The sequence below is a fragment of the Oreochromis niloticus genome, linkage group LG15 (assembly GCF_001858045.2).
Source record: "Oreochromis niloticus isolate F11D_XX linkage group LG15, O_niloticus_UMD_NMBU, whole genome shotgun sequence".
Lineage (NCBI taxonomy): Eukaryota > Metazoa > Chordata > Actinopteri > Cichliformes > Cichlidae > Oreochromis > Oreochromis niloticus.
In genome coordinates this window covers 24727631-24747918 of record NC_031980.2, presented here as the reverse complement: position 1 = coordinate 24747918, position 20288 = coordinate 24727631, and the positions used below count along the sequence as shown (strand labels likewise).

Here is a 20288-nt window from a genome sequence, read left to right as displayed (position 1 = left end):
CAATACACACAACAATAAATCCCTGTGCATTCCCTCTACTCCCGTGCTGTGTCTTCTTCCCAATAAGTCTGTGCTCCGTGCTCTCTGTCATGTGTGTCCACACCCCCGTGCCTCCTGAGGGGAAATAACAGAGGCAGCCATCAAGACACTTAATTCCAGCAGGCATACACTTACTGACTTTTTATTGAGCTAGAAGACTGGCGCAGAGTCTCACGCAACAATCCAGCATCGAGAAACGCTCAGCTACACTATTAAGTAGCTCCCCGACGAGGCTTGATCAGCTCCAGATGTGTGTGATGATCATTAGGTGTGGCCACCTACCTGGCACGGCCACACCCACCAGGCCTGAAGGTGCCTGTCATAGCCGCACGCACACGCACTATAATATAATATAATATAATATAAGTAGGCAATTGCTCATGGACTCTGGGTCGCTCAGACCCAGGTCCCTGACGCTTATACTGTCGGACGGAGACTTCGGGAGAGTTTACAAACTCCAACAGGATGACCGTCTGAACTGTACCACGCTAACTTTGATAAAACTCGGCAGAGAGGTGGATCATGACTAAATCAAGAACCCAGTACATACTGATGGCAGTCTTTTGTGCTTTCTTACTTAAACTGTCTGTATGAAGAATGATAAATACAGGGATGAGTGAGGCCAGTGGGAGGTGGACCGCTCTCCCGTCTATGGCCTTAAGACTAAAACTTTCAGTTGCTGCTCTGAAGAATTCTAGCTGAGTGCTTCTGCACCTGAACTAGTCACAGTTGTACTTAATCATCTCTGCCTTTCTATTGTGTGGAACGTTTTGGAGAACATGTGTGACCTTCCCAGTGGCAGAGGCTGGATACAGCTGGGGTATAAAAGGTTTAGAAGAAGCTAAATCATGAAAAATGTTTTTGTTTGAATTCTTTTGAGTGTTATTTAGAGCTGTGTGGTCCTCATTAAGCTCATTTTACAAAGTTTAATTCAAACCAATTATTTTTAAAATATTTTCAGTGTGCCCTGAAGGAAAGCATCAAACCCCAAACTGTTTATGTGGAGCTTCTCTTTTTTGCCAACAGACAAAACATTTTTACTTGGGCTTTAGTGCCAAACAATCCACAGAGGTCAGAGGTCAGACAGCTTCTGCAAGGGAAAAGTTTGCAGAGATGACTTCATTAAAACTCTGCTGGCTCCGACTTTTTCTCTGGAGAATTCAGCTCCTTTTTAAGATCCAGATATTTTCAGACTGCTATGTGCCTCTCACCCAGTCATGAAAATCAGTGTTGAGTCTGCACTGACCTCCCTCACGTCCTCCTCTGGGATATAATACAGCAGCTCAACAGGCCTCATCACTTTCCTGCTTCACTTGCCACCCTGCATCATCATCAGCGGAGCCACTGGGGTTCTGTTGATCGAGGCAGTTAGCGCACAGTCTCCACCTGCCACCAGTCTGTTCACAGAAACAACCACTTGTTTTATTTTAAAGTGTGCTTCGTAAGACTTCTGTTCTAAACTTTATCTGCTGCACACACAGCTGCCAAAAATCCAAAGAAGAAACAATATCTCACATTATCATTAACAACACTGACATTACTGTGTAACACACAGAGCTGCACTCAGAGAATCCTTAATGTAAATGCGTGGCAGGATTTCATCCCATTCACCCACTTTCTGAGCCATTTACTCGGCTCAGGACTGTGGGAGGAGGCATCCAGAGCGGAGAACAAACACTACCCAAATGGATTCTATCACTCCATTTACACACAACTTTTAGGAAGCTGCATTTCTGAGCATTCGTTTTATTACTGAACTACTACAGTGGTCTAGGTCAATCCAAGACATTAATTAAAGTCAAACCTGAACATTTAAGAAAGTAAAAGTGAGGCTTTATTTTTCGTAGGAGAAAATCTCTGTGCACACAGTCACACACATCTTTTCAGCCTTCCAGTCATGCAGTCTGTCGGTTTCTTCATCAGCTTTTTGTGCAGCAGCCTCAGATGCTGCTCACAGAGCACTGATGTTCTTCTTTCACCATAAGCCTCTCGTTTAAAAAGGGCTCACAGGTGAGGTGAGGTGAGGAAGGGGCCACGTTATTATTCTTTCATTATTTGGAGTGCTTCTGTGCGATGGAGCGTCGTCCTGCATAAAATCATGGTCTTCTTGAAAGATGAAAACCTGTCTTTCTAAAACCTGGAAGTCTGTTTGGGAGTTGATTTTGAGTGCATCTTCTGCCTGAAAAGGTCCGACTGGTCCATTATGAATAGCACCAGCCCAAACCAGTACACCGCCTGCACCTTACTTTCAAATCTTTGGCCGTTCATTTGTATGCGTCTTTTCTAACTTGTTTCTTGTGACCTGCTGACTTTTTGCAGCAGAATGTGATGGTTCTGTGATCTTTCCCCAGGATCTTTGTAGCTGTAAGAGTGCTGCATCCCTCCGAAAGTCATTAAATCTCTCTCTTTTTTGGCTTAAGAAAACAAAGTCGCCTAACATAATTACGCACACCTTGATAAACTGTGCTGAAATCCAATAAGCACTCAGGTTTGCACAGCTTAACAATGAAAAATATGCATAAAAGTGATGACATGGTCCATCACACGTGCTCCACCCCTGAATGAAAGGTGGCAGCTGAAGGAGAATGCTGTGTCGGTCCCCTCTCTGGTTGCTAAAACAGACTTTTGTAAGAAAATAAACTCACCTAAATGATACAAGATACAGTCAATAATGCACAAGAATGAAGCATGAATGAAATCTGACACATCTAGAATGTGCATTTTCAATACTGCCTTTCATTTTCATGGTCTTCAAATGGTAAAGCTGAGTTATGAATCGATGGCTCGTGACACGAGGCTGACAGAGGATGCCGTTTCACCAAAAGCTGAACTTATTCGTTCAAATTAAAGTGAAAAACCAAAATGTAATCCACAGTGATCGAAATCTCCATCCACAGAGAATCTCTCATATGATATCTCCATCCCTGCGATGTCCTTCGGTACCAAACACTCAGATTACAGGTGTCACTGATGACACTGATGATGTTGCAGGTGAAATTATCCCCAGGTCTGTTTAATCACTCATTGCACGTATGGCTGCAGATATTGTCATCATCGTCAAGCTGCTGAGGGCTTTTCAGCTCAGCTTTAACGTCTTGACATTCACAAGCAAGAGCATAAATGAAATTCACTGTATTCTTTATAGAGGTCTAATCTTTCTCCATAAGCAGCTCCGTGTTTCCTTGATGCATAGGTGTGAGCTCAGGTACAGCACGTTCCCACCTCGTGATTGTTTGGTTTGTGGCACAAGGTCATTGTGTTCCTCTTTACAGCTGCCAGACTTTCAATTAAGTTTCGTCTGTTTCTATAACACAACAATTTATTTCAAATCATTTTCAAATCTCCAACCACAGTTTTCTGTCAGTGACTGAAACTTCATATGTCACAGAAATTATGATTACTGCAGCCAGTGAGACATTCCTATTGGATGAATTGTGACTGGGATCTGTACACAGTTTAGTGTTGCCTCCCCTGCCACCAGCCTGGACTGTTGCTTTATTCTGATGTCTGAGGATATTAGGAGAAAATAAAAAGCTGCTGTGTGTGAAGAAACTACATGCAGGAAACAACCCCACCAACCAGCTCTGAAGCCCATTAGGATAATCTTGTTTTTATATCACAACTTTATTCCCTTGCACATCTCATAGCGAAACCACCCAGTAAAAACAAAGTTATCACAGAAGCTTTATCAGCACATAGAATAATCTATGCTGCTGATCTGCAGGGACCATCTCTAGGGTTTACAGAGAATGACCCAGAGGAGAGCTGACAAGATGGCAACAGTAACTCAAATAACCACTCACTGCAGTCAAGATATGCAGAAGAGCATCTCTGAACACAGCACATCAAACCTCGAGGCAGATGGTCTGAGACAGCTACACCTGTCAGTGAGGAAAAGGACACTGAGGCTACAGATCACATGGGCTCAGAAGACTGGATGAACGTTCCCTGATCTGATGAGGCTACGGTGATCGGACAGTAGGGTCAGGATTTGGTGTGAACATGGACGCATGGATCCAGCCTGCCTTGTATCAATGATGTGATGATGATGAGGTTTTCTTGTCAGTCTTTGGCCCATCAGCAGCACCTGAGCATCATTTAAACCCCACAGCCTTCCTGAGTGTTGCTGCTGACCACGTCCATCCCTTTCTGATTGCAGTGGACCATCTTCTTCCTGCTTCCAGCAGGACAGCGTGCCACATCGTGATAACGCTCCTTTATAAAGTTGCAGAGTCAGTAACTGTAGCCAGTATTCATTACATTTATAGGACCTGTGATCCTTTACATTTCACTAATAGTTAACTTAAATTCATATTTACGACTTTTCATGTGTGGGTTTCCTCAGCTGCTCCAGCTTCCTCCCACAGTCCAGACAATCATGTTCGGTTAACTGGTTGGCATGGCTGTGTGCAGGCAGGCAGTATGGAGGACACAAAGCGCAGACACTCAGAGGCAAAGTGTGAACTTAAAACAGCTTTAATGCTAAACTCAAAAGTAACAAAACTGAAAATACAAAAACAAACTTAGGCAGGCAGGCAGGCAGGCAGGCAGGCAGGCAGGCAGGCAGGCAGGCAGGCAGGCAGGCAGGCAGAACACACAGCATAGGATGCATGAGATCATGACACAGACAAAAGAAAACACAGGGCTTAAATACACAGAGGGAGCAATCCGGGAATGGGAGACAGGAGGGAAACACAGCTGGGACAAATCAGGGCTAATGAGACAAGGGAAGCAAAACCAGACACATTAAAATAAGACACAGACTTTCAAAGTAAAACAGGAAACATAACACAGACACGCGGATCTGACAAGGGGATACAGCTGACAGGGGAGACAGAGCAACCATGGAACACAGAGAGAGAAACCAGAAGACAGAGAAGACTAAATTGGCTGTTGGTCTCAATTTAGGATCAATAAACTGTGTGAGTTCCACAGAATAAAGTGCTGTTTGAATGCTTAGTCTATGTAAATGTAGCCATTTTTATTGTGTTAACATTTAACATTTAATATTTCGGTTAATACTTAATGGATTTATTTGCAATGCCAGATGAAGATGTATTGAAAATGTACAGATTAGCAAGCTACCAAAGTCGGAATCTGTTTAGTGAACTGAGAGATGACCTGAAACCTCCAAACTAAAATGTCTTGCAACTGTTTTTTCTTTTCTACAAACTGCAGCTTGTGGGTGGGGGATGTCAACTTAAACTGAATTTCAGGACCATGGACAGCGCACATGAAATCTGCAAATCTTTTTTTATTAGTTCATCAATTTTTTTACTGAATACTTTGCGTTACAGAGTAAAGAAATAAACTTTTGGCAATAAGACGTTTCCAGTGTGGTCACTGTGCTGGCTGCTTCACCATTTCACACTGAAAGTACTGATATTATCTTATGTTAACCAATCAGTCAAGTTATTAATCTGTTGACTGCAGCTGTTGTGTTTCCATCAGCTCCATTAAAACAAAAGCAGACGAAGATGCTCAAAATAATATTTTGACAAACTTGATTTTTATTATCAAATCTCACAGAAACTGTATAAGTTGAAACAAATAGGGCATAATATGCATACATGATGTATTTATGGCATATGGCAAACATGAACTTTTCACATGCTATTTTGTGCGGTTTGGTAAATCGCGCCTTTAAAAAAGTAATGTTAACAGAGTATTATTAATCAGTTCCTATACCACCTCTTCCACAAGTCCACTCAGGTCATCTTGTGATCAGGATTACGCATCTTAAAGTGAAAATAGATGGTGGAGTGAGACCTACAGCACACCAAACTCCCAGCTGGGCCGAAATGGTGGCTGAGTACCTCGCAAGGTTTGTGCATTTGTGAGTGAATGAAAAACATTTGTTCAGCTTTGCTAAAGATAAATATAACTGCAATCTATTTACATAGACAACAGGGACCAACAGTCAAACAAAATCAAAAGGTTTAGTCACACGTGGCAGATATTTGGTGTTCAACCAAACTTTGAGAAAATAAGAACCAATCACCACCTGCCAAAAACACCTGGTTGAGCAGGAGGACAGAGCGAGCCAGTCCATTTTTCCTGGATAATCTTCACAACAGAGCAGAAAAACTGTAATAATATTCAGAGCAACAGGTGGTTCAGTGGGACAAAGACGCTGGCAAAACATTTTTATACACTAAACGGTGTGCAGAGCAGAAAACTGAAGAAAATTATCTTGGCTAAAGCTGTACACTTTATTATGTCTACAGAAGTTTTAGTTCAAGTCAGTTTTTGCTTATGAAAAAGAGTTTCTACCAACTTCATGCTGGGATGTCTCTGAGCAAAAAGAATTAGCTTAATGAACTGGAAAGAGCAGAAACTGGCCTGTGACACCACAATATGCTGGTTGGAGGGCCGTTTGGATTTGTTGGAGCTTGCTTCTCAAAAACCAAATACCCTTTTTTTCAGCTAGCTCTAGTTTTTGTTATTCTCGGATTAACTGAAATGGTTAGCCAGGCATTTGTGATTTCTGTAAATAAATTAATGGTGTTGATCACATATGTCCACATGAGCTATTTTCAGAAGTATGTATGCATGTTGCAGTAAGTGTCTTTCCTTTTCTGCTGTTTTCCATCACACATGGGCCCCACCTCTGACCACCTACTAATGCTTCCAAGCGTTTGTAAGTCCTGTATCACAGCAGCCCCTCAGATAAGCAGTGGAGTACACATCATAATTTGTCTCTTTCTTGTTTTGCTGCCACATGTGCTTTCAGCAAAACCTCCAACAATGGCAGCAGCAGTAAGAGCTAACAACAACACACACAAAAGCTGCCACTTCAGAAACACACAGAATTTGTTGCAGCAGCAGTTTAAGTCAGACTTTTCCATTTTCTGTCTCTGATATGAAAACAGCGACAAAAGTTCATGTTTATTCATGAAATGCTCACAAAAGAAAAGCCCCCAGAAAAGCCTTCCAGTCACAGAGTTTACAAAACAAAACTGTAGTAGATGGAGTCTGAGTGCGTGTGTGTGGACAGGCTGCTCTTCTACATCTATGCGAGGACTGCTCGGTTTTAGTCCACTGGAGTGAGGCTGCTCGTGTTTTCTCACACTCCTGTACAGAACTGTTTGAGATATAAGACCTGGTTTTAGGATTCAGTAAAGTTAGAGTTACTGGAAGGGCATTTAGCTGGATGAAGCTGAAGCTAACGACTTGGCTGTTATCCCGAAATTAAATAATTCACTTCAGTTTTATTTGTATAGCGCCAAATCACAACAAAAATTGCCTAAAGATGCTTTATATTGTAAGGACTCTACAATAATACAGAGAAAACCCCAAGATTCAAAGAACCCTCTTTGAGGAAGCAATTGGTGACAGTGAGAAAAAAAACCTCCCTTTTAACAGGAAGAAATCTCCAAGCTCAGGGAACGCCAGCGATCTGCCATGACAGTCCATCAGGGGAGGGTTGACAAACACGCAGAATATCATTAGTACCATTGGATATATATGTTGAGGTTTGTATGTGGAGCTTTAAGGACTCTGAAAAACTAATTACACCCTTCCTGCTTTTATAGGAATTAGGAGGGTAAGTAAGACCCAGGAGCTGCTAAAGAGATTTTGTGACCACTCTGTAAAAGTTTGGCATTTAACTGGTCTGGGTAAAAATCCCAAAACCTTAACAGGTGTGTGATAAAATGACACCAATCTTCCTAGGATTGGACATCGCAGAAAATTCAGGGTGTGCCAGCAGAATGCTCGAGTGTGTAAAGCTGCATCTGCACAAACAATAAGACTTCTGTAATAAAGTCCTTTGGACTGTTGAGAAGGTGGAGTTTCTGTCCATAATGCACAGCAGCAGATTTGGAGTAAACCAAACACATCAGACCAGCTGCGCAGTGATGATGGTTTGGCAGTCTTGTAGTCACTCAGTGGACCGTGGCCTCATCTGTTTACCAAAGTATTCTAGAGTTTTCTATATGTGAGGCTGTCTGTCCCACAGCTAAAGTTGGACCAAACTGGGTCATTAACAGGGCAATGATCCTGAGCACAGGAGCAAATCTGCAACAGAAAATTCCTGAATGTACTTCAAAGAACTGAAGCTATTCTGTTAAAAGAGGCTTACAGCAAACAACACAAGTTCTTATCATCTTATTATTGAATAATCGGATCTACTTAGTTTCTATGCAGTCTATGAAAAACTAAGTACACCCCATGATTCCTGTATTGATGCATGCATATTTGTTCCCTTTAACTTTATTCATTTTTTGCTGCTGAGATGTTTTTATTCAGAGTTGTTCCTGGATGTTGAAAGTTTTGTGTGGGTGAATGGACTCTGTTTTTTCCAACTCAACCACTGACGTCAGCATCAGAAATATGAATTCATGCTCACATTTCCTGCTGGAGTCTGGAGTGTGTGCCCTGCAGCAGAGACGAGTTCTTTTTGCCTCTCACTCCCAGATTTCTTTTGCTTTTCATGCTTGTTGTCATCACACATCCAACAACAGGAGTTGAGAAAGTTCAGCTTCCTCTGGAGACATTTAAAGTCTTTATGGTGTGGAGTTGTTCACGTATCCAGCCTGCTGCATCGAAATGTGTTTTCGCTGCATATGTTTGATAAGGTGCAGCTCTCCTTTTAAAGTGAAGTGGCTCAGGTAGATGGATGTGCTGACAAAGTGTGTGATCTTGATACAAGAGAGGCCTGTTCACGTCTTGTTTCCCACTAACAATCAGAGTTTTTCTTTTAATCATCACTGTGACTTTCCCTCAGACAAACAAGCTGTGAGGATCAAAAACAAGCCGAAGGCAGAAGTCAGACAATGCATGCACAGATAAGATGCTCCTAGCAAATTTCATTTCATAGTGCTGCATTTTGATCGAACAGAGATCTTTTCAGGTGCTGCAGACGAGAAGCCACAAAGCACAATGAGGAAGAGAAACACATTCATCACTCAGGTGGTTGTGATCTGCATGATTGAGAGTCAATTTTATCTCAGGCTGAGACAGTCAGAGAAGAGCTGAATAACACTGTCTGAGGAAAGACACATGCTTAAATTCAAAGTGTAAAAAAAGAGTACACAAGTAATATTCACTGATTACATCTAATGCATTAACATGGTAAAATACAAAAGGCAGCATTACATTGACGTTTACGGGTGAAAAGTCGACATGAACAAAAGGAAACTGTGACCAGGTGAGCGTGGGCTGAAGAAGCATCTGAGAATATGGAAACATGAACCTGAGGTATGGTCTGCCTGCGATGGATGACCACCAAGGGGCAGCTCAACCTTAGACCTTAAGCTAGACCTAAAGCTAGAACTAAAGGTAGACCTAAAGCTAGAACTAAAGGTAAACCTAAAGCTAGAACTAAAGCTACAACTAAAGGTAGACCTAAAGCTTGACCTAAAGCTAGAACTAAAGGTAGAACCAAAGGTAGAACTACAGATAAAACTAAAGGTAGACCTAAAGCTAGAACTAAAGCGAGACCTAAAAGTAGACCTAAAGGTAGACCTAAAGCTTGGCCTAAAGCTAAAACTAAAGATAGACCTAAAGATATACCTAAAGCTAGAACTAAAGGTAAACCTAAAGCTAGAACTAAACCTAAAGCTAGAACTAAAGGTAGACCTAAAGCTAGAACTAAAGGTAAACCTAAAGCTAGAACTAAAGCTAGAACTAAAGGTAGACCTAAAGCTAGAACTAAAGGTAGACCTAAAGCTTGGCCTAAAGCTAGAACTAAAGATAGACCTTAAGCTAGAACTAAAGGTAGAACCAAAGGTAGAAATAAAGCTAAAACTAAAGATATACCTAAAGCTAGACCTAAAGCTAGAACTAAAGCTTGACCTAAAGCTAGAACTAAAGGTAGAACCAAAGGTAGAACTACAGCTAAAACTAAAGGTAGACCTAAAGCTAGAACTAAAGCGAGACCTAAAAGTAGACCTAAAGTTGGAACTAAACCTAGACCTAAAGATATACCTAAAGCTAGACCTAAAGATAAACCTTAAGCTAGAACTAAACCTAAAGCTAGAACTAAAGGTAGACCTAAAGCTAGAACTAAAGGTAAACCTAAAGCTAGAACTAAAGGTAGACCTAAAGCTAGAACTAAAGGTAAACCTAAAGCTAGAACTAAAGGTAGACCTAAAGCTAGAACTAAAGGTAAACCTAAAGGTAGAACTAAAGCTAGAACTAAAGGTAAACCTAAAGCTAGAACTAAAGGTAGACCTAAAGCTAGAACTAAAGGTAAACCTAAAGCTAGAACTAAAGGTAGACCTAAAGCTAGAACTAAAGGTAAACCTAAAGCTAGAACTAAAGGTAGACCTAAAGCTTGACCTAAAGCTAGAACTAAAGGTAGAACCAAAGGTAGAACTACAGCAAAAACTAAAGGTAGACCTAAAGCTAGAACTAAAGCGAGACCTAAAAGTAGACCTAAAGCTTGACCTAAAGCTAGACCTAAAAGTAGACCTAAAGCTTGACCTAAAGCTAGAACTAAAGGTAGACCTAAAGCTTGGCCTAAAGCTAGAACTAAAGGTAGACCTTAAGCTAGAACTAAAGGTAGAACCAAAGGTAGACCTAAAGCTAAAACTAAAGATATACCTAAAGCTAGACCTAAAGCTAAACCTTAAGCTAGAACTAAACCTAAAGCTAGAACTAAAGGTAGACCTAAAGCTAGAACTAAACCTAAAGCTTGACCTAAAGCTAGAAGTAAACGTAGACCTAAAGCTAGAACTAAAGGTAAACCTAAAGCTAGAACTAAAGGTAAACCTAAAGCTAGACCTAAAGCTAGAACTAAAGGTAGACCTAAAGCTAGAACTAAAGGTAAACCTAAAGTTCGAACTAAAGCTAGAACTAAAGGTAAACCTAAAGCTAGAACTAAAGCTACAACTAAAGGTAGACCTAAAGCTTGACCTAAAGCTAGAACTAAAGGTATAACCAAAGGTAGAACTACAGCTAAAACTAAAGATAGACTTAAAGCTAGAACTAAAGGTAAACCTAAAGCTAGAACTAAACCTAAAGCTTGACCTAAAGCTAGAAGTAAACGTAGACCTAAAGCTAGAACTAAAGGTAAACCTAAAGCTAGAACTAAAGGTAAACCTAAAGCTAGAACTAAAGCTAGAACTAAAGGTAGACCTAAAGCTAGAACTAAAGGTAAACCTAAAGCTAGAACTAAAGCTAGAACTAAAGGTAAACCTAAAGCTAGAACTAAAGCTACAACTAAAGGTAGACCTAAAGCTTGACCTAAAGCTAGAACTAAAGGTATAACCAAAGGTAGAACTACAGCTAAAACTAAAGCTAGACCTAAAGCTAGAACTAAAGCGAGACCTAAAGGTAGACCTAAAGTTGGAACTAAACCTAGAACTAAAGGTAGACCTAAAGCTTGGCCTAAAGCTAGAACTAAAGGTAGTCCTTAAGCTAGAACTAAAGGTAGAACCAAAGGTAGAACTAAAGCTAAAACTAAAGATAGACCTAAAGCTTGACCTAAAGCTAGACCTTTACCTTTTATTATTTGTTATCTTATGTGCAGCACTTTGTGACTCTGTCTAGAAAGGTGCTATATAAAATATTACAGAGAAAAGCCCCCAAATCACACAATTCACATAGACAAACACTTCAAATCCACTTAAAAGAGAAAAGACGATGCTAGAAGAAGAAAAAAAAAGGTGGAAGAAAAGTTACAGATGATTGTTTTATCTTCACCATCATTAAAACCAGTTAGTTTAGATAACACTTCAAAATAACTGTCTAAATTACTATGCAAAGACCTGGACACAAAATTACTGTGTGTCCAGACTAGTTTGGCCTCCCTGGGCCAGTAAATCAGCTTTGATGGTCTGTTAAAGAAAACACTTTTCTGCTTGAACAGGTGGAGAGGTGGAGAGGTGATGGAGGCTGTCACTGGAACTGTGGTAACAAGTGTAGCTGTTAACTTTAGAAAAGCTCTTCACCTCACCTGCAATGACTCCTTCCAGGAATATTGTCCTGATAACAATAACTGTCAGACCCAAATATGATCCATATTTGCATTTTATTTGACTGGTAGTGTAAAGTCTAACTCAGCCATTAGTCCACTTTATATGGGTCAAATGTCAGGTGTGTTGTGACATTTGAGTCTCAGCTAAACCATGAAAACTTTCTCTGACCCACTTCCAGTCCAGCTGAGGACTTGTGTAACTTTTAAATCAGTCACTGGCACATGTGCAAAAGCAGAGCTGATTAGGCCCAAATGTGTCTGCTCCTTGGAGGACAGTGGGAATGTCCACCGTAATTTATACTAATAAGATGTCATAATCAACCATTTTGCTCATAAGTATTTTTTTTTACCATTTACACATGAGTGGAACACTAACACTGTGGAGCTGACCTCCACCCAGGTTTATGATGTTTAGCGAGAAACTAAGCTCCACCACACTCGGACCAAATATGAAATAAAGCCTCTCCTTCCCATCATGGCCTCATGGTTTTTTAAAGAGTTTTTTGGGTTTTTTTATTTATTTATTTTCACTGTTTGATGAATGCATTGGATTCTTGTTCTTCTGTTGAGGGTTTATTCCAAGCGTCTGAACTTTGGATTCTCATGCGGTAGGCTGAGTTTTGGATTTCTTTATTATTCAACTATCAGGTCTGTTTCCTTGTGATATTGTTGAGTCTCTGATTTCTGTCTTCATGTTTCTGTATGACCCTGTGCTTTGGTTCATGGGTCTCACTGTCAGTTTTGTATGTTGAGTTCTGGTCCATCTGTGTTATTGAAGTTGCAGTTTTCATAGAGTTGTGAATTCCGTCTTTATTTGGCTTCAGGTTCTGTTTTGAGTTTGTTATCCCTCATGTGTTAGTTCTTTCTGTGTTAAATGTTTGTTTTTTGGGTGCTTCCTGTTTTACTTTGAAAGTTTGTGTAAGTCAGGTTTCCTTCTTTGACCTGTGTCCTATTACTTTCTGGTGGCCATTCCTTAATCAGCCCTCTGTGCCCTGCCTTCCCGCTGGTCTTTGCGCCTGTTATGTTTCCCTGTGTGCAGCTTTGTGAACATCACAGTTAACTGATTGATAGACAGTTGCTGGCCTGACACACTTTAATTCTGACCCTGGTTCATTGCTCATGTTGGACCCGGCTCACTTCATTCCTTTTTTTCTACGTGTTTCTGTTACTGCCTGTAAAATATGGCCGTAGAGTGGATGGTTTTGTTATCTTGTCAGGAGAAGATAAAGGAAATCCTCCACTATCCTGCAGTTTCCTGCAAACAAACTGCCTCCAGGATAGATGCAGAAAACACTGGATGGCAGAGTGCATGATGGGAAGCTTCTCCAATACAGAAGCTAGACTTCATCTCAAATCCAACAGGTTAACAAGTGCACAAAGAAAGAAGTGGCTTTTCTGGATTTTGGCATTTTTGCAGCATGTGGAGTGTGATAGCAAAATGACAGCGTGATGGCTCGCCTCACCTCAGGTGTCGATCCATCTCAGACGTACCTCTAATGGGACCCGACAGCTCTCAACTCCCAGATGTTTTCAGAAGCTTCTTCCTCAGCGAGGAAGGAGGGACATGTGCCTCCTCTGGCTACTTTTAACTTTCTCACATTATTACAGACTAACTGGATCTGAGCACAAACACTCACATGCAGAGGCACAGGCACACACAATAAATAAATAATTTACAAACTGCAAAGAAATTAGAAGTAGGAAAAGTTTATTTGTACCTCTAAAAGTTCATGCAAACACACATTGACATAATCCAGCCTTCCAGATGAGTAGTGGCCTGTAGCAGCAGGTGCCTAAGAGGATCTCAGGAAAGATGCCAAGCTCTGCCCGAGTGCTGGCAGCAAATCAGAGCAAACACAAATCAGCAGCCCGCCTGCAGCACTGAGATGATTCCTGCTCTGCAATCAGCAGAGTTTGCTGTCGCTTTAACTTTTTTTATTCTACAAACGTTTCTCATCTTTATTGGTGGAGTCAGGCGAGGTGAGAAGCAGCTGGGCGCTGTTAATGATGTGTAGCTGGAAAGCCACATCTGTTCTTTACGCAGCACAATGTGTTCATTTAAGAGGTTCACTGTGGAAAAGAAACACATGTACGCCTCAGTTAATTTATTCACGTGCTGACAATCCTCTTATTGTGTGCAGATTACGCTTTGATACAACATTTAAACATCAGCAGAGAATATCAGAGCCAGAGAAATGTAAATAAGTGCTAACAGTGTTGTATGGACAATGTCTGAAATAAAATACAGCACTTATGACCACTATTATTAGCTGTAGTAGTATATTTGACAAGGACGTTGACCCTGTCCAAACATACCTAGTACTCTGTTACCACATGCTAACTGGCTGCTGAAATTAAAAACAAGACAAACCTGCCTCCAGATAAATAGTGAAACAGGTGTTAGGAGTGAAGTTACAGTGCAGCAGAAAACTTTCATGTGAGCAGGAGAAGCAGCTGGTTGTGGCGGCTGCAGGTTGCAGGTGATGCTGTCGGGAGGTGATGCTGTCGGGAGGTCCTGCTGCGAATTCTCAGCTGCTGCTGGCTTCATGCTGCTAATCAAGCTGGCAGATGCTGGCAGAAGGGGTTTTACTACAGTTAAAATCTATTTAAAAATCTATTATCTCTACCCTTTAAAAACATGAAATTTTCCCAAATAAAAATCTCTACCCCATGAAATTGATACTTGTACGCTACAGCTTTACTTGAGCCTATTAATTCTTCTTTCTTTGAGTAAAACTAACAAATCAAATGACACAGAATTTAAAACTAACATAACCTGGTCAAAGGAGTGAAATTGAAACTTCAAAGAATTAAACAAGTCTCGAGAGGATTTAGGTGACTCCTGTGACAGCCAATCAGCAGAGGATATGATGAAGTCGACATACACATCGCCCCCGGTCCTTGTTACTCTGCACCGGTTGATTGTTACTGACAAACTGTGTCTCGCTGCAGTGCTGTGACGTTCATGGCGAGTCACTGAAATATCAAAGAGATGCAAGCACAGAGAAGGAAAAAACCTCTGTGCACCTGAGGGGGAATAAAATCCTCCACCGAGTGCTCCGTGTGGCCTTTTGTGTCAAACATCGTACTGCAGAGCTGATTTTCTACTTCTTTCTGTGTTTGCAGTGAGAAGGTTGAATGCACTCGGAGTTTAATTTGTGCTCATGAGGATTTTAAAATGGGAATGGTGAAGGTCGGTGTGCTGCTCTCCTTTTTAAAGGAGCATCAGAAAGCCAGCAGGTCTGATGGGTGTGACGTCTGCCGTACACAGAGAAGCTCTGAAGAAACGCCGCTGACATTTTTTGCGTGTTTGTGTCGAGCTGGACTGTGGCGTGCAGAAATGGGTGACCTGTGTAAAATGCATTTGACTGACATGATTGACCTTTTTCCATGTGTCTCTAACAATCGCTGAGCATCAGCTTGACAAGGTCAAGTTCCTCTTATGATGGCGTACGCTCCATGCATCTGCTGGTATTATAATCCTAAATCCATTCTCTGGACTCTCCGCCCATCACTCATTCTGTTTTCCATCCGTTTCATCGTTGCTTTTAATATGCAAGTCCCAATGGGAGTCAATCTATCAGTTCCATCGAGCTTGAGTACATTTTTACACCAGAGTAAACAATCGAGGGGCAAAACTGCTGCATTTACCTGTTTTTACTGCGAGAATCTCTCAGGTTTGCTTGTAAGGATTTCTGTGTCCTGCCTGACAAACAAAAAGCAGCATGATTTCATCTTGTCATTGACAATCCAGTGTTAGCATTTCACCATTTTTAGCATTAGCATGTAGTTTAGTAGGTTCAACTATTTGTGAGGACAAAGACAAGTAAGCCCATTTAATTTATGCTGCTCAGACGCGTTTGTGGACAGAGTTTTATTTTTCACTATGATGACTCAGTGGGCAGTTTCTGGTAAGATGTGGCTGAATTATCAAGTATTAAGTAACTTGTTACTTTCATTGTATATCCAGCCATCAACTGTGCCTCTGCTTTTAACTGATTGTCTTAATGCAGTGAATGGTTGGATGGTAAATAGCTTTATGTAGTTTAACACAGATAAGACTGAGTCTTTAATTATCCTTCTGGAGCTCTTTCTCATCCACTGTTCAAGCTAGCACACGTAACTCTTTAACTGTTGATGCTCATAACAAGTTTCTGACTTGCGCTTACTTTGACATATTCCTAAATTTAGGACTGTTGTCTCAAAAAGTGAACTGGACATTCTCGTTCTTGCCTTCATCTCCTCCAGCTTCGACTACTGTAATGGTCTATTTTGTTGTCTGTCTAACGCATCTATTAATTGCCTCCCATCTGTACAAAATGCTTTCAACATACTCTGCTACATACAAGTGTCTGAAGAGGATTCCAGTCAGGTCTAGGAATGATTTTGATTTTGTTCTTATGTATTCATTTTGGCGTTTTTTTTAAATATCTCTGTAAAGCACTTTGTGACTGATTTCTTGTCCTAAAAAGCGCTATATAAATATGTTTTACTTTAATTACTTACAGGACTAATTTCTCATGAATTCTGGCTAAATTGAACCTTTTTTCAAATGTAAACCCATTTATGAAGGCTACTGTTTCAACTCCGTTTGCCTTCTGGATTCATTCAATACAGTTACAAGTGTTTAATACAGAAAAATGGGACATGCTGTGGAGAGACTCACCACTTCTGACAACTCATTAGTCATAAAAGTACTAATAAGTCCTATTGCCTTTTGGTGCGACTGATGAAGACTGATAGTTACCATAGAAACTTTGGCTCACCGAGTCTGCTTGGAGGAAGAATACTGTGGATTTACTTTTTAAAAACTAATCAGCATCAGACTGTAAGAAGAAATGGCCTACATGAATATTTGTTTGGTGTGACGGTGCTTTAAAGTGAGAATTGCATGTTGTTTTCTGATCGGCAATCACAAACAAAAATGACTGAGGTTGTGGGAAGATTGCAGTCATTATTAAAATAAACCAGCACGTCTGATTGGTGGACGCTGACCCATCCATCCACTTCAGCTTCCTCCCTGAGAGCTGTTACTCTGCTTTGGTCTCCAGAAAGGTTTATTCTTCATCTTTAAATGCAGCTCAGTCTCCATATTTATATGCTGCTCACTTCCAACAAATAATATGTTTTAAGCAGAGCCATCAGACACAGAAAAAAGCAAAACCATAATGATGGAAAGCTTTTCATGAACATCCCAGCTGTCACAAAATATTCATACTCAACCTGTGTGACAAACGTTCTTTTTTTATGGTGTTCAGGGAGGAGATGGTGGGTTTTCTTAAATTCTAATTAGCCAACACTGAGTTTTGCAAAAACACTCATTAGTGAGACAATCCATGCAGTAATGACTTTATCCTCCAAAGACTAAAAATCAAGCCAAACAAATGTGTGCAGGCAGGGAAACACAAGAAAACTGAACATAGGTTGTATTATTGGAGAATCACATCATATAAATAAGCGTACAAGTTATACTGTGTGTGTGTGTGTGTGTGTGTGTGTGTGTGTGTGTGAGAACAGATAGAGGGTTGGACAAACGACTCAGTGACTGAAGACATTTGTCACAGCAAACCTAAAACAAAACATTACTACAAAAATAAAGTAAATAATAAGGAAAAAAAATTAGAGGTTAAGACAGGTTTAAACCTTCAAAAGTTTACCATACTATAATTTATTTATAGTATGGTAACTTTAAAAACAACACATGGTCAACCAAAGTGCTGTACAGCAGAAATATAAAGAGAACTCGAAATACAATAAATAACTAAATAAATAACAATAAAATAACAATGTCAGTTACCCAGTGCGTCAAAAGCCAGCAAATAAAAAAATGAGTTTTTAACCTGGATTTAAAGACCACCACTGACATAGATTGCCTGACGTGAAGAGGAAGATCATTCCAAAGCTTCGGATCCACAATAGAGAAGTTTCAGCTGTGATTTAGGGACTGAGAGCAACAGCTGCTCGGCTGCCTGGAGTGAACAAGGGGGGACATAGGACGGCAGCACATCGGACAAATATACAGGCGCCAGACCATTTAAGGATTTAAAAAACAGTAAAAGGATTTTAAAAGCGATCCTAAATTAAATTGGAAGCCAGTGTAAGAAGACTCGGAGTAATATGCTCAAATTTTCTTTTACCAGTTAAAAACTATGCCGCAGCATTTTGCAGGTGTGACAGAGTCCCCTGGCCAACCCCTATTAAAGGGGAGTTGCAGTAATCCAAGCATGAGGTTATAAAAGCAAAAGGTTTAAACAAAAACTTGAATGATGCAGGTGACTTACTTGGGAAGCTGCCATTCTTGTTTAACTGTCACCTGGTTCCTGATTCTGTGTTTTTCTTTGCAAAGAAATTTCTATGAAAAATGTATAAAAGTTACACATTTCAGAAAGAATAAATAAAATGTATGCCTGGGATGGACTCCAACACACCCGTCTTAATACGTTTGCAGCAGTGTTCAGACATATGTCCCCAAATCATTGAATGTCCTTAAAAGGGATGACCAACAAAGCCTCGAGTATGTGTGGCTGTGGCCCTGCATACAGACGGGAGCAGGCACGAGTCACTCTAACAGAGAAAGACCTTTAGCCAAAATGAGCTTCTGCATTAGGGACCATCCCTGGGGGCCAGGAGTGTCCAAAAAGGTCACTGTGCCCCCTCAGCTGAATTCTACTGACACGCTTTTACAGCTATAAGTAAAGGCCGTAATGGGAACAGTTAAACATTGAAAAGTTACTGGAGTAACAACATATCATAGTAGCTGAGTGTTTCTGCAGCAGTTACTGAGGAGGGCACTGCAGCGGATGGAGCTGATGGGCCATCAAAGGCAGACTTTGGGAAGTTCCCTTTATTCTGAATGGATCCAAAAACAGGTCATTAAACTGCTGCTGCCTTTAAATCTTTAAAGACCTCACTTGAAAATTGCAAAACAACTGGAAATGAGTGGAGGACACTCTGAGCTCAGAGTCTGTGACAAAGACACACACCCCATCTTTGTTTCATACTAACATGTCTGTAATGATCTGAAACACGAAACTGAGACAAATATAGAAAGAACTAAGAAATCATGAAGGGAAAGTCCTTTATTAAAGACTGTGTGTGTGTTTTAAATGCACCTTTAAAGTTTTTGTGTTCGTTGCATCTTAGTTTATAACCTGTGTTTATAGACGTTGTGGATGTGTGCAAGTGTAACTGTGCACATAAGAGACAGCGTGAATGTGCCCTCCTGCTTTTGTTGAGCCATTTGCCCCCCTGTCAAAGTTTGTATCCCCTCCACATGCTCTCATTGTGACCCTGGCCAAACTATAAGAATCAGACAGTTTAACATGCAGACATCCTCCACAGCTCATGTTTCCTCTAATGAACCACAGAGAGGTCTGCTCATGTGAGATCCAGTGAGTTCCATTTGAAGATGCAGTTTGGAAAGCTTTCAGCTTTGTTTACTGAAAACTGTTTTGTGTTCAGGCTCTCCAGCTTGTGATGTCTCATCGCTGTAAATCCTTTTCTTCCAGATGGAGACGAGGAAGCGTCTGGCTAAGATCGTGCTGGTTTTTGTGGGCCTGTTCGCCCTGTGCTGGTTCCCAAACCACGTCCTCTACATGTACCGCTCCTTCCACTACCACCAGATGGATCTGTCGCTGGCCCACCTCGTCATCACTCTTCTAGCCCGGGTCCTCAGCTTCTCCTCGTCCTGCGTCAACCCCTTCGCGCTCTACCTGCTCAGTGAGAGTTTCCGCAGACACTTCAACAGGTCAGAGTTATTCAGGTGCTTTTACCTGTGATGGTTATGTTACCTAACCAGATCCCTGCACTGCCCCAGAGAATCGAGACCGGCAGATGACACTGTTCTCAAACATCTCACAAACAATATGGCGAGAAAGTTCCACCTTTAATATTTCCAAAGTGTGCACACTGCTGTGCTCCTGCGGAGTGTTATTCATAACCAGAGATGGGCAGTAACGCATTACTTGTAACGCGTTACTGTAATCCGATTACTTTTTTCAAGTAACGAGTAATGTAAGGGATTACCATTGCAAAAACGGTAATTAGATTACCGTTACTTTCCCGTAGGAACACTGCGTTACTGCGTTACTAAAACCGTGAGTTTAAGCGAGTGCGACGTTCGTGACAACAACTGTGTGCAGATCAACAATGGATAATATATCAAGTACGGGAGAGAGTATGAGCGTGCAGCGTTTAAAGCGTGGAAGTACTGACCTTATTTTGAGTTTGATTCCATAAAAAGTGACAAAAACATTAGTGTCCGTTGTGCGTGGGAAGAAAACTTCTTTTTACAGCGAAAAAAACCCCCTTAACTTCCAAGCAAGCA

The 20288-nt window shown here is 40.9% G+C and overlaps 1 protein-coding gene and 1 long non-coding RNA gene across 2 annotated transcripts in view; one reads left to right on the top strand and one right to left on the bottom strand.

Moving 5' to 3' along the window:
• The window catches only part of nmbr (neuromedin B receptor), a 72642-nt gene that overhangs the window by 38495 nt on the left and 13859 nt on the right, over positions 1-20288 (top strand). Inside the window, exon 4 of the mRNA XM_005452453.4 lies at positions 19471-19709. Coding sequence (XP_005452510.1) covers positions 19471-19709 — 239 coding nt within the window. The remainder of the gene's footprint in view (positions 1-19470; positions 19710-20288) is intronic.
• On the bottom strand, positions 3101-4620 carry LOC102081273 (uncharacterized). The gene is made up of 3 exons (XR_266246.4): positions 4563-4620; positions 4359-4442; positions 3101-4254 (listed from the first exon to the last, which is right to left on the bottom strand). It is a non-coding gene; the product is annotated as an uncharacterized LOC102081273 (long non-coding RNA).